The sequence below is a fragment of the Bos indicus genome, chromosome 22 (genome assembly GCF_029378745.1).
Source record: "Bos indicus isolate NIAB-ARS_2022 breed Sahiwal x Tharparkar chromosome 22, NIAB-ARS_B.indTharparkar_mat_pri_1.0, whole genome shotgun sequence".
Classification (NCBI taxonomy): Eukaryota; Metazoa; Chordata; class Mammalia; order Artiodactyla; family Bovidae; genus Bos; species Bos indicus.
In genome coordinates, this window is record NC_091781.1 from 14347086 (window position 1) to 14361667 (window position 14582).

Consider the following 14582-nt stretch of genomic DNA (forward strand, 5'->3'; position numbering starts at 1 on the left):
GTTGTTGTTGTGTAGCTGCGAAGTCGTGTTCAACTCTTTGTGACTCCATGGATTGTAGCCCACCAGGCCCCTCTCTCCATGGGATTTCCCAGGCAAGAATACTGGAGTGGGTTGCCATTTCCTTCTCCAGGGGATCTTCCTGACCCAGGGATCAAACCCACATCTCCTGCACTGCCAGGCATTTCTTTACTGCTGAGCCACCTGGGGAGCCCCATATCAGGGTAGGCGCCCTCATCTTAGCTGTGGTCCAGTCTGTCCATTTGCTTAGAGCTGCTTTCAGACAGGTTTCAGTTAGTAAATGAAGCCACATGCCCTGTATCTCAGTCTGTACTGGTCCCTGAGTGGTTGAGTAGAACTTCACTTGTAATTCTTTATCGGAACTGAAGAATTCAATTGGAAATACCTTGGCTCGAAGGAAACAGAATTTGCAATGTGATCACTTATCAGCTCAGGGCTCTTATTTTCTGAAGATTTTGTTCATTTTTTTCAGAGATTCTAAGTCACTGTGCTCCTCTCTCTGGCTTGTCCCTTAGGTTCCCCGTGAGGAGCCGCTGCCAGTGTGCCCGACCTCCTGGGGGCTGTCTGCCCGACTGCCCCAGACTCCAGCAGCGGGGCCACCGATGGCAGCGGGCACCTCCCCGTGAAACCTGCCAAGCTGGACGCCACAGCTCTGCACGACGACGCTTTGGCCAACTCTGTGCCCCCTTCGGAGGCGTGCAACCATGCAGTCCTAGCCTGCGGCCTGGGCATCCCCGAGGAGCACTATGTGAGCGAGGCCGTGGAAGATGCGCCCAGCTGCAGAGGGTACCGAGATGCCTGCACCATCACCGGTAAGGGGCCTCTCCCTGCCGGGGATGGGGGAGTCAGTGAGGACTGGGGAATGGTGGGGCTGCAGGAGGGGGTCTGGGGAGGGACCTGGAGGTTGAGGAGAGACCACCAAAGGGCAAGGAGTCGCAGCTTTGGGATTGTGAGACCTACCGTCCAGAGCTGAACTGTCTGAGATGAACACACTGTGTAATAGAATTGTCCTGAAGGTTAGAGATGGGAGCACTGAGTCTTGAGCCGTGCGCCCAGCCCGTAGCGATGCTCAGGGTAGTTTGGTCCCTCGCCCCTCTCCCTGAGGCTCTGTTTCTTCTGACATAAAACAGGTGTAATGAAAATAACACGCCATGGTGCTGTGGGCTGCAGCAGCGGGGAACTCCCCGCAGGGCCCTGTGCACACTGTCAAGTTCAAGTTCTCATAGACACCTGTGTCAGTCACACCTTCCCAGTGTCCTGGGAACAGGGGGATCCACGCCCCACCCACCCAGTGCACTGGCAGCACCTGCTCTTCAGGCGCATTGTAACGGAGCTCTGGCTTGTTTCTCTCCTTGAGGGATCCTCGGGACAAGTGTTTGGAGCCGGCACTGGAGGGGCTGCGAGTGGGAACGGTGAGGGCTGGTGTGCGCAACAGCAGCAAGGAGCCTCGTAATGCATCTAGTTGCGTTTTTATCGAAGTTTCTGCCCAACTCTCACCTTGTCTGCGCCGTTTGGTTTCACACTCTTGTTGGAAATAATGTTCGTTGACAGTTTCAGATATGCAGATTTGGCTTCCAGTTGGTTTTCACCGTTTTCTCACCAGTTAAGCATTGAGGACCCCACCCCACCCCACGTCAAAAGCTTCCTGGCTAAAAGGGGCATGGAGATGCCGCCGAACCCCTGGGTGCCGAGCCCTTCCTCCACTTGTGAGCTGAATCTTCCTGCTACTTGCCTGGCCCCCAAAGGACACGCATCCAGCACCTGTCCTGTCTCTTTCACACCATCCGTTTCTCCTTGCTCCTGTGTCTCTCCTATTAGCACAAAAACGGGTGACCACATTCTCCTTCTTAAAAGGAATCCTTCTTTGCTCTTTTCCCCACAGCCAGCATCCCTGTCTCTGCTCTTTGGTTTGCTGACTCTGGTTTTTCTCCTGTTTTCTCATGTGTCCACTATGCACAGGCTTGGGCCCCACTGTACCCCTAGTACTGATGGCCTCATGCAGTTCGGCAGTCCATCCTCAGCCTTCTCGGCAGGAGTTGACACTGCCGGCCACCCCCTTCTCCTAAAAATGTGGTCCTCCCTTGGCTTTGGGTCCTGACCTGGCTGGCTGCTCCTCTCCAGGAACTGGGAAGCCCCGGGGCTCAGCTCTTCTCTCTCCTGGGTCTGTGACTCCCTAAGTGATCTCTCCCAGGCTCCAGGAGTTGGAACCTGCCTCTGCGCTGACTGCTACCAGCGCCTGCCCTCATGCTGGACTTTCCCTGAAGGCCAGATGTGAGGGTCTGACTCCACAGCACGGCATTTGTACGTGGATGCCTATGACTACCCTGGCCTTTAGTGAGCTCCTGGTTTCCTCCTCTACCTGCTTTCTTTGCAGTCTTTCTAAATGGTCCTTTTGCCCTTTCAGCTGCTCAGGCCAGAAGCCTTGGAGGCACTCGTGACCTCTGTATCTCTTTCCTATCCTGGTTCACTAGGAAGTCTAGTGACTCACGGTTCACACTGTGTCCAGAGTTTGACTGGTTCTCGCCAGCCCCAACAGTAACTGGTCGAAGCCACCTTCATCTCACGCTCAGATTGTTGCAGTGGCCTCCTGACTGGGCCTCCTGCTTCCTTGCTTGCCTCTGTGCAGTCCAGTCTCTGCCTATCCAAAGGAGTGACTCAATAAATACAAAGTTGGATGGCTTAACTCTTCTGCTCCACACCTCCCCTGGGCTCCCTTCTGTCCATGGCTTAAGTGACAGGGTTTCCTGTGCCCGTTTGACCCCTCTCCTCTTCAGCTCACTCCATTCCAGATACACTGGCCTCCTCACTAATTTTTGGACAGACCCAGAACATCATCCCATCTCAGGGCCTTTGTTCTTGCTGCCGCCCAGCTCCTGGGTGGCCTTAACCGCAGGTGGCCTCCTGATTCCTACTGTACTTTCTCCAAATGGCAGTCCTTGGAGGCCTTTAGTGAGTCCCCTGAAGACAGAGTGGTCTACCCCTTTCCCCATCTCCCTTACCTGCTTTAGCTTCCTCCCCAGATTTAGCCATGCACTACCATGGTTGCATTTTGTTGACCAAACTTGCAGTTAAATAGAAGCTACTGCTATTTAAGAGCACCTGGATGTGGCCGTTACTCAGTAACTATTTGCTGAGTGAATGAAATGTGTTCTTTAATTATTACTGCATTCCCATGAAGTGGGGAATGTTGTCCCTTTTTTTGCAAGTAAAAGGACTAAATCAGGAAAGGCTCAGCATCCTGCCTAAGATACCTGAGCTCTAAGGGGTGGGGCTTGATGTAGATCCTGACCCCAAGATACATGTTCCCTGCCCCACCTCCGCCAGGAATACAGTCCAGGTGGGGAGACAGATAAGCGAGTAGAAATAGGCTATGCAGCATGGTTAGACCAATGATAAGCACTGGCACACGGAAGAACACCACGGAGGGTGCCTGGCTGAGCCTTGAAGAGGAGAGGATGGGGGAGACCAGGAGGGCTTCTCAGAGGAGGCAGTGTCCCAGCTGCATTTTCATTTGTCTGAACACATAAGCTCACCACTGGGATTCTAGTGGCATTTTGCCAGTGAAATCCAGGAAGCGTTTCACTTGTTAAAGTAGTTTCACTTTGAACGTGACGAACGAGCGCAGGGTAATGGCAGAATGGCAGTGCTGAACGTCAAGCCCTATGGGGCGTGGTAGCTGGCGGTTCTTTGCTGGAACATCCGTAGCAGGCGCCATGGGACAGCTGAGAAACAGCTCAGTGCTGTCACGTTTGGCAGCGGCTTGGTAAACAAGAGTGTAAACACAGCCATTGTTATGTGCTTAAGGCGGCCAGACAGTGCAGAACACGCTCAGGTTAAAGCTTTATATGTTGGTCTTCGGGAGGAAGACACAAACCAGAAAACCCTCTTGAGTATCCCGAAGAACATGTATGTGGACTCCAAGGGCTTTGCCCAAGCGCCGTCCTGGGAGACCGCTTGGCATCCAGCCTCAGATAAATCCATGCCACCCCCGGTTCCCAGGGAGCTCTGAGATGAACAACAGGCTTTTTGTTCCTCTCTCATTTTTAGGCAAAGCCAAATTGCCCAGCACAAAGCCCCGCTCCCCCTCTCCCTCCTCCTCCCCAGGGATATCACATTTTGGGGTGCGTCATTTTTTGGTTTGGGGTGGTTTAACGAGATGAGCCGATAGGGTGCCCAGGCTGCCTGGAGTTACGTAACCCACTGTGCTTCCAGGGCAGTGCACAGTCTTAGGATTTGCCCCGACAAGCAAACTCAGAGAAATGCTGAGTAGGTACAGAAGGTGGCTGGTCCGAGGTGCTGCCCAGGCTGGGTGCTAATGGGGGATCGCTCTTCGCTCTGAACTACCGCTGGAGTCTCTTTCTGCACATGGCCCTGGTGTTTCAGTTCGGGCAGCCCGTGAGGGCCCAGCCTCTGCCAGGACTCTGCCCAGGCAGGCTCATTCGGACAAGCTCATGTGGTGAGTGTGTTTGCCCGGCGTGTCCACTGTGCTTTTCTTTGTGAAGATTGTGGCCAGAGAGGCGAAAGGCTGCAGGAGAAGTTGTTTCTCTCCTGTTCTGTTCAGCTTGGCAGGTTGTCCTTGGACCTGGGATGGGAAACTGCAGTATTGAATTGTTGACATGCAGAGTGGAGGGACCTTGGAAGCCGCTCACACCCCTCTTAGTCCCTCATCCAGGCTCAGGAGAGGTGGGTGACCCCCGCGGGGCCGTGAGCAGCGTGTCTGAGTTGGGACCAGGCTTCAGGACTCCCACCACCTTGCCCTCCGAAATCTCTGAAGCGGCTGAGCAAGGTCTCCAAGGTCCTCTCTGACCTCTCCTCCTCTGTGACTTTACTGATCCTGTGTCTTATCCTGGTTTCTTAAAGCCTCATTTGATGTCTGGGTCAGCAAGGGATTTTTCAGAAGGTGAGGAACACAGTCAGACAGCGTCTCCCCCCATCCTTTCCTCTTTTTCTACCCTGTTTTTTTTTTTCCCCTCTATTAAATGTGCTTGGTCCTGTCCCTCCCGTCCACACCCCGGTGATGGTGCGCTTGCTAATCGGTTCTGCTCTGGCTTGTCTCATGTTGTGGGGCTAACGTTTCTGCTCACTTCCTCTAAGCTAATCAGAGTCCGACGGTTGGTGCATCTAGTTTCTGTCCTGTTGTCTACATGCTGTTACTCATGGTCTGTCTGGGACCACACACCAGTGAGTTTCTCGGAAGCGCGAGCTCTTCTTGTTCCATTCAGTTATAGGTTTCAAGACATGTGAGAACTCTGGATGGGAGATTATAGAGATGCTGTGGTGTGTGTGTATTTAAAATATCTTCAGGCTTGGTCAGTAATCCTGTTCAACTAGCATCTACCTGAGGCCAGCTTTTTGATGGTGTCCACAGGTGAGATCTGGTCTCCCCTTCCAGAGCTCTGGAGGTGGGCAGAGGCGGAAGTGACTCGCTGTGAGCCAGCCAGGATTGCTCCCACTGTGCTCATGGGAACTGTCCTTGTCATTGCAGGGCCACCATTTCAGATTTGGTCCTCTTCTGTCACCAATTTAAGCCATCAGACTTGGTGACGTATCCTCTGAAAACATGCTCAAATAAAATATTATGGACATCTTTTATGATTAAATGTGAAGTCTTGCTTATCAATTCCTGTCTAGTATAAAATTTTTATTGTGTTTTCCATTGAAAATGTATAATGTTAATGGTGTTTACTTGGCTAAATGAAACAGAAAAAAATGGACGATGAAACACCCCTTCTTTTACAGAGTGGGAAAATGTGAATTAGAGTCTAGGGAACCGCACATCTTTTTCTGAATTCGTAACTTAGAAATGATCTTTGCTTCTCTCAGTTGAATGGCCCCGGTTTAGCAGTTGGTTTTTTTTTGCAAGTGCAGTGCAGGAGGAGGGCCCTGTTATGCTGGTTTTAGGGCTAACACTTAATCTTCAGCAAAACACAAAAACACTCACTTTTGTCTTTTAAACATGCTGACCTTGCTTCTCCTCCATTCCTCATCATTAGGTGAGTGGGTAGAATATTTATTAGACAGGGTTTTGACATGTACTGTAAAATTTAGTTAAAATTATTAGTAAGAGTCCTGATATATGATTGACAGGCTATAGTTACAGATGCCTGATATATTCTTATCTTCATAATTCATTTTTGTTCTGAATTTGAGACAAGTTTTAATGTATCTGATGTATTGGTGTTAGTCTTTGCCCGTTTCAAACTGTTTTAGGAAGCTGGCAAATGATAAATTAAAATAAAAAAATAAAGGGACCTCCCTGGCATTCCAGTGGTTAAGACTCTGCACTTCCAATGCAAGGCCCACGGGTTTGATCCCTAGTTGTGGTGTAATGAAGATCCCACATGCTACATGGCGTGGCCAAATTTAAAAATAAAATAAAAAATAAAGACTAGTGTTATTAAAGATTTGATCAGGGGTGCTTTGCAAGGGCTTCAGTACACTGAGTCCCCAGCCACAAAAAGCATTCCTAAGGGTGTTCCTTTAGGTACCAGGTTTTCATAATGGATTTACTTTGATTTGTTTTGCAAGTATCAGAGCAGTTGTCGCTTCACACACGCTGTGTTCAAGCTGCCCCTTAGGGGGACTGGAAGGGCCAGACGTGCGCCTTTGTCCTCAGCGTCCTTTTGTGCCCCTCTGCTGAGGTTTGCTGTAGGGACTTGAAAGGGATTCAGCAAGAGAGAGTGCTGGGTGTGGCTTGCAGGTGGGTTTGAATGTTCTCCCAGCCACACAGTTCACTGGTGATTCTGGGACTCATGGCCCCAAGAACCTTGACTTTCTTCTCTGACCTCTGATCTTGATCTCAGACAAACTTGAGCAAATCAAGCAGAAACTGTCATGAACAGGAACTTTATAGCTGTAATTGGACTTGGAACAAATCAAATTTCATAGATCTGTGTTAGGGGTTTTCTGAGAAACAGAACCAACAGGATATTTTTATTATATTATATATGTTTATATATCATATTCTAAGGAATTGGCTTATGCAATTATGGAAGCTGACATGTCCCAAGATATATAGTTGGCAAGCTGGAGACCCAGGAGAGGCAGTGGTGTAATTCCAGTCCAGAGATTAGCAGGCTCAGTGGCTCAGACGGTAAAGAATCTGCCTGTAATGCAGGAGACCCAGGTTCGATCCCTGGGTTAGGGAGATCCCCTGGTGAGGGGAATGGCAACCCACTCCAGTATTCTTGCGTGGAGAATTCCATGGACAAAGGAGCCTGGTCGGCTACAGTCCGTGGGGTCACAAAAAGTCAGATATGACTGAGCAACGAACACTAACAGCCTAGAAAGAGCCAGTGTTTCAGTTTGAGTCCAAAGGTAGGAAAAAGCTGATGTCAGCTGGAGGGCAGTCAGGCAGGAGGAATTCTGTCTTACCCTAGGGAGAGTCAGCCTTTTTGTTCTATTCAGACCTTGCTATGGATTAGATGAGGCCCTCCCACATCATGGAGGGGGAATCTGCTCTACTCAGTCTACCGATTTAAATCTTAATCTTATCCAAAAACACCCTCACAGAAACAACCCAGAGTAATGTTCGGCCAAATATCTGGGTACCCCACGGCTCAGTTTAGTTGACAATTAGCCATCACAGATCCTAACAAAGGCTGACACTTACTGGGTAGTTGCTCTGTGCCTGGCAGGCTTCCAGGCACTGCTCTGGAAACTCACTTTGTTCTCAGCACAACCCTGCCGGGCAGGGACTGATATCCCCCTCATCTTTAAGGAGGTGCAGAGTGGGGAGGCCTGTCCTCTCCTGTAAACCAGGCATCCTTGGGGTCTGGACCCAACAGTGTTGCTTTCTGACCTTATTTAACCTCCTTCATTGTGTGTTTTTCTCTTCTATTAAGTTCATTTAAGTAGAGTTTTAATGATAAAAATTACACATGCAAATAGTAAAACTCAAAAGTGTACCAAAGCATAGTGAATGTGAGTAGCAATCACCCTTCCGTCTGTACAGTTTAACCATTAAAAAATCGTTCCAGTAAGTTTTTATGCAACTAATTCTTTTTTTCTGAAAATACACTAACGGGACCATGCTGTATACCCAAATCTGCATTTTAAAAATTAATAATATTATGATTGCTTCATTGCAGTACATAGGATGTTGCCTTATGCTTTGAAATGGCTTCATAGTTGCTCGTTGTTTGGTTGTATCATTATCATCTTCCATTTATTTATGTTCTCAGACATATGGGGTTTTTTTTTGTAACAAACATTGTGCAGTTCCTCCTTTATTAACCAGGTTAATAGGTAATGAATCCTTCTAAATACATCATCTTAGAAATAACAATGGAATGCCTTATTGTAATGTAAAGGAGAAACTAAAGTAAAATAATGGAGCCTGAGTTCTGGTTGTAGTTTCACAAACCTGGCCTCCTTAGAGTATGCAGTGAGCAGGCAGGCGCTGCCCCTGTGGATAGGGTTGCAGTTAACCATACTGGCCTCTCAGCGGCCAAGAATGAGCCACTGTTTTTGTCAATCCCCTCTTGACAGTTGCTTTGTTCCCAGTGTTTGCTTTTTAACAGTGCCCCAAGGAACAACATTCTTGCATGTATGTCTTTTGGGTCACTTATTTCACATGTCTGTGGGCTAATAATTTAGGATTTGCTGTGCATCGCAGCACAGCCCTCCAAAGAGCCTGCACCTATTAAGTGCCCAGCGTCCATGTGGGGAGGCAGGGGTCTTTGGGTTTAATCGACCATTTTCATCATGGTTAATCAGATAGTCATACAAAATGGTATTTCATCTTATTTTGTTTCTTCTTAATTATGAATGAGTCTGTTCCTCCTTTCTCTTTTGTCTCATTTTCTGCAAACAGCCTGCTTTTTGTCTTTGCTCATTTTTCTAGTGGGTTGTTGGCCTTTAAGAGGTATTCTGGAGATTCTGTTGTGTGTACAGAGGGTAGGGTGGTGTGCCAGGGTGAGATTCTTTTGTATTTCAGAAGAGGAAAAAATGTCTTGAAAATAGTTACACAAATTACTGTTTAACTATGACTATGTCCATAATTCACAGAAGTACAGGGTGCTTAGAGATTATGTAAAGGGGATTTCTGAAGTAGCATTTCTAAGAAGGCTCCTGTAGGAAAGCCACATTTAGGCAGAAATCTGAAGGCTGTGTAGGTGTCGGCAGAGAGGGAGAGAGGGAAGGAGCAATCCACACGTTGGATAGCGTGAGCAAAGGCCCTGGGGTGGGAAGGTGCTCTGATAATAGTAGCTAACACCGACAGAGTGCCTACTGTGTGCTTCTCACGGTCCTCAATGCGTGAGCAAAGGCCCTGGGGGGGAAGGTGCTCTGATAATAGTAGCTAACACCGACAGAGTGCCTACTGTGTGCTTCTCACGGTCCTCAATGCATGAGCAAAGGCCATGAGGGGGAAGGTGCTCTGATAATAGTAGCTAACACCGACAGAGTGCCTACTGTGTGCTTCTCACGGTCCTCAATGCATGAGCAAAGGCCGTGAGGGGGAAGGTGCTCTGATAATAGTAGCTAGCACCGACAGAGTGCTTGCTGTGTGCCTCACAGGGTCCTCAATGCCTCTTGTGTCTAACTTTGTTTAATTCTCTTGTATTAGTCATCTGTCACTGTGTAACAAACTTCCCCAAAGCTTGCCCCATGGAAAGCAGTCTGGTGGTTCCTCAGGTTCAACATAGTAGCTGCTGTATGACGTAACGGTTTTTCTCCAAGTTATGTACCCAAGAGAAATGAAAACATAAGTCCACACAAAACTTTATATGTGTGTTCCAAGCAGCATTATTCACAGTAGCCAGAAAGGAGACCCAAATGTCTATCAGTTGATGATTGGATAAACAAAATGCAGTATATTCATACCATGGGGTAGGATTCAGGGATGAAAAGGGGTGAGGTACTGATATGTGCTATATAGCATGGATAGCACTTGGAAGCAGCATGCGAGGTAAAAGAAGCCAGACATGAAGGGTCTCATATGCAGAACAGGGAATGCCACAGAGACTGGGGTCAGTGGGCTCTCTGGTGCCAGATGGTGCTCTTGGAGAACTTTCATTTTCAGTTTTCTTTTTCTACCCCCTTTTCTTCTTCTCTTCCTCTCCCCACTTCATCCCCTTCCCTCCTCCATCTCTTTTCCCTCCCACCCCTCTTCTCTCTTCCTTGCCACCTGTTTCTCCTCCCTTCTCCTCCTCTCCCTTCCCAGTTCTTCCCATCCTCCACTTCATAAAAACAAACACAGTTCTTTTTTTTCCCCCTTTGTAGAAAGTTTTTGCAACCAAGATAGATCTAGGTTGGCCAAGACTCAAGACCTCTTAGGTAGAGACAACAGGTTACAGGCCATGCTGGGTTAATGTTCTTTGGTGTTTTCCAGCATGTGGAGGGGGTGAAGTTGGCCTGTTGTAAAGCTGGCCCCTTTTCCTATTGTGTCTGGGTAACATGTTTCCTGTGATGATGAAGGGCTTTGGACTGCTCATTGGGAAACACCGGGATTTAGCTAGAAACACCTTGGAGGTGAGAGGATGGAGCGGAGAGGGCCTCCGTTCACCCTGCCTGCAGTGCCCGTGCAGGACCTCTTCTGAATTCTTGTGCTATGCTGTGCTGTGCTTAGTCGCTCGGTTGTATCTGACTCTGCGATCCCATGGACTGCAGGCCGCGAGGCTCCTCTATCCTTGGGGATTCTCCAAGCAAGAATACTGGAGTGGGTTGCCATGCCCTCCACCAGGGCATCTTCCCAACCCAGGGACCAAACCCAGGTCTCCTGCATTGCAGGTGGATTCTTTACCATCTGAGTCACCAGGGAAGCCCAGGAATACTGGAGTGGGTAGTCTATCTCTTCCCCAGGGGATCTTCCTGACCCAGGAATCGAACCAGGGTCTGCTGCATTTCAGGAGGATTCTTTACCAGCTAAGCTACCAAGGAACCCCTCTGAATTCTTGTATGGAGGTAAATTGGGCAGAGAGGGGAATGGAGTGAAGAAGAGGCCTGCAGACCAGGAGTTCTGGGCGTCTTCAGGAGGGAACGACCAACCTCTGGGAGAGGAGGAAAGAGAGAGGACCAACCAGCTCCTGCGCTGGGCACCTGGAAGCTGTGCAGAGGCTGTGTTACCCTAGTTCACTGTCCAGGGAGAGGCTGTTTCAGACCCTATCCAGCCCATCTCACTTCTGTCCCTGGTGCCCGAAGGCCTCTGTGGATACCATGCTGGAGGGGGACATGGGGTGGTGAGCCTGGGAGCCCACGGTGTTCTAGGGCTCTCTGTCTGCCCAGCGTGCTTGTAATTCCTCCACCCGGCCCGCCCAGCCCAGCTGCATGGCAGAGTAAGGTGGACCATTTGTTTTTGTGCAGAATTGGGTTTTGTCCTGTGGATGCCACGAACTTACCACAGAAGGAGGAAGGGCTGTGAGAATAAAGCTGATGGGCAAAGGCACTGGAGGTAATGTGGTAGAGGAGTCAAAGAGTGGAGGGCTTGAGAGCTGGGAGGACCGGCGTGTGATCCAGGAGGGGGATGGTCCAGGAGTGGAGAGCGGGGAGTTGGATGGTGTCTGACTGGGAGGTGATGGGCACGATGGGGAAGGTGACTGCGGACCTGATGCCACGGGCTGGACAGTAGACAAGTGAGCACACGCCAGGCATAGTGTGAGTCGCAAATGAGCAAGGACTTTGAAAAGCAGATGGAAGGAAATGAACTAGTGTGGCTAGAGGAGCCAGAGGATGCCCACACAAAGCCCAGGCCCCCAGAGAGTCTGCTCAGGGTGAGACTCAAATGGTCCTCTTCCAGGCGGTTTTCAGCCCTAGCTGGATTTTGATCTGTGTGGTGGACCATGCACCTGGCTCATGTTCTTGTCGGGAGAGAAGGAAGGTCTTGCAGATTAATGGTTAGAAAGATGATAAGGAGGCAAAGCCAGTGGGTAGGAGGACCCTGACTTCCCTTCTCTTTTGGTAGAAATTCTGTTCTCACGCCCAGTCCAACATGTTAGATTTCAGTGAATCTGATAAATATTACTCTATTTTTTTTTTCTGTATTGAAAAAAACCTCACAAGAGACAACTCAGGTTGTCATAACTTCAGGTTTGAATTCCATTGCTCAAAGCTTTTTCACTTCTATTTAAGTAGGGGTTTGTGGTGAGTAGAAGTGGGAAGGGTCAAGTCTAGGTTTGAAGAAGCCTGCAAGTATTCTGATCTCTCCTTCCTTTGTCTGGGACCTGAGAGAGGGTGCAGGCCTGCCCGGGTGCGGATGCAGCTCCACCTAGTGGGTCAGGGAAGCACTAGCAGCAGGAGTGGCAGCCTTAATCTGGAGACCAGCCACCTGCAGCAGTCCAGGGTTTGCACCTTTTGAAAGGGTTTGGAAAAAAGAGGAGTTAATTGTCTCGAGAGTCTGGCAGATAGGGACGGCAACTTTAGATGTGTAGAACAGAAGAAATCCTCCCCTATCCCTTCTTCTGCCTTAGTCTGTCCCACCTGTATTCTCTTCCCATCTGCTCTTTGCTAGAGTTAGTTCCAGAAGTCATTTTTTGTACAAGAGGGTATTATGAAAGCCAAGTATGGCCACATCTTTCTTGCTTAGACTACTTGTTAGGAGATCTTGATGGTGATGGAATTTCAGGCCTATGCAGTAAACTTCATCCTCCTAGTTATCAGTGGCCGTACTTTACACGATTTTAAATTGGGTATGTATTAGTCAGGTTTTGCTGTAGAAATGCTGGGTAACAAACAACTCCCAATTCTACAGTGGCTACTGCAACACTTATTCCTTGCTCCTGGTCTTAAGTTTCCACGCCTGGGCTTCAGTTCAGGTTTGTTCCACGTGTCTGGCCCTAGGGCGGCAGCTGTCTAGGGCCACATTCTTCTCCTGGCAGAGGACAGGAGCTCAAGGGGACGAATATAACCACACAGGGATATTCAGAGCCTCTGATTGAATATGCAGTAAGTGATGTCCACTCACATTCCACTGGCCAAGGGAAGTTCCATGGCCCAGCTCAAGGTCACAGAGTTGGGAAATGATACTCCGTTCACAATGAGCCACAGCAAGGGTGGGAAGTGAGGGAAGATCAGCCTGGATTTTAGAAGATCCTCAGGTAGCTGGAGTGGCCTTGAATGGCAGAGGCATGTAGGTGGTCTTCAGGAAAACCCCAAGGTATCAGTGACCTTTAGGCCCTTGGCGTAGTCTCTTAGCTCTGCTGGGCTAGGGAACTGGGTGGGTGTGGGTGGGGGAAGGCTGTAGACCCCAGTGGCCTAGAGCCAGGGGTTGGCACACTTCTCCCTAAAGAGCCAGAGAGTAAATGTTTCAGGTTTGTTGGTTCTGTGGTCTTTGTTGTTGTAGTTGACAGCAGCCACAGACAGTACCTTAAGGAATGGGTGTAGCTCTGTTCCAGTGGAATTTTTATTTATGAAATCAGACAGGGGACTGAATTTTCAGTGGACCATGGTTTGGTAGACTCCTGGTCGACACCTTCATGCCCTGATCTATATCAGGATGTCAACTTAACAAGAGAGAAATATCCCTTTTTAGTTGAGAAGCCAAATAAATAAATTGAAAGGGCTTCTGGTGGGTCTAGTAATACCCCACCCACTCAGCATTGTTAAGCCACGAACAGTTGGTCCATATGGTTGGATTCTCCAGGCAGCCAGAGCTTATTGTTTTTAAGCATGAGCTCTTATTTCACTTGACCCGTTTTCAGTAGAAATGGCTAGAAGGGTATTAGAAATTCCTTGGGCTTTGCTAGAGTGGTGGGAAAGGTGATTAACCTTTTAGGTAGAGTCAGATGCATCTTTTATGAACACTGTTTGGTAGAAGATTTGGAGATGTGTCCAAAGATGGTAGGTGTGCCTAGTGCCCTTTTTAAACATTCTTTGTGGTTACATTTTTTGTGTGTGAGTAACCGCTTCATTGAGATAGAATTCACATACCATATAATTCACCCATTTATAGCATATAATTTGATGGTTTTTAGTATGTTCACAGGGTTGTGCAGTCATCACCACAGTCAGTTTTGGAACATTTTCATCGCCCTAAAAAGACACTCCATGCCCTATAGCTGTCACCCACCAATGCACTCACATGTCCCCCAGTGGGACTGCATTTTTAATGAGCTTTCAGGAAGTCACTTCTTGGTTTCTGCTGTCCTTGTTTTTCTTTGCTCATCCCTGGCCTTGGAGAGCAGAACAAGATATCTTCTTGAGCAGTCATCTGTGCTATTCAAGTGCACGCTTAACAGAAACTTTAACTGCTCATGGTACTTGTGTATCATACCAACGTCACCTGATAAGATAACTTAAAATTTTTTCCTTTATTATATTTATCAAAGCTTTATATTTCTTTATTTGTATTCTGCTTTGTAAAAAGTTATCTTCTGTAATTTTCTATTAATGCATTTTGAATTTATGTTTGTGTTGGTTTGAAACCTGGTTCAAGTAACATGGAATTGTTTCATGCTTAGGTTTTATTGTTTTGTCTATTTGCTTATTATCAGGCTGTAGTGAACTGTTTAGGGATGAGTTTGAAGTCTTTTAATATCCACATGATCTCATGTGGTGTTTTGAAAAACTAACCATTGTTCATTTATAAACAGAATTTCCTGTTCAGGAAGTTAATTTAGATTAACAAT

The 14582-nt window shown here is 48.2% G+C and overlaps 1 protein-coding gene across 6 annotated transcripts in view; it reads left to right on the forward strand.

Annotated features, from left to right (window-relative positions):
* Positions 1-563: 563 nt before the first annotated feature.
* TRAK1 (trafficking kinesin protein 1) overlaps positions 564-14582 on the forward strand; it is a 100919-nt gene continuing 86900 nt past the window's right edge. Inside the window, exon 1 of one of the 6 annotated variants that reach the window (XM_070776141.1) lies at positions 564-830. Coding sequence is in view for 4 of the 6 variants with exons in the window: in XM_070776133.1 (XP_070632234.1) it covers positions 4384-4474 (91 nt within the window). In the remaining 2 variants the exon portion in view is untranslated. Of the gene's footprint in view, positions 831-4224; positions 4475-14582 lie in introns of those variants that run through there. The other 5 variants (XM_070776144.1, XM_070776133.1, XM_070776134.1 and 2 more) reach the window with 5 other exon arrangements.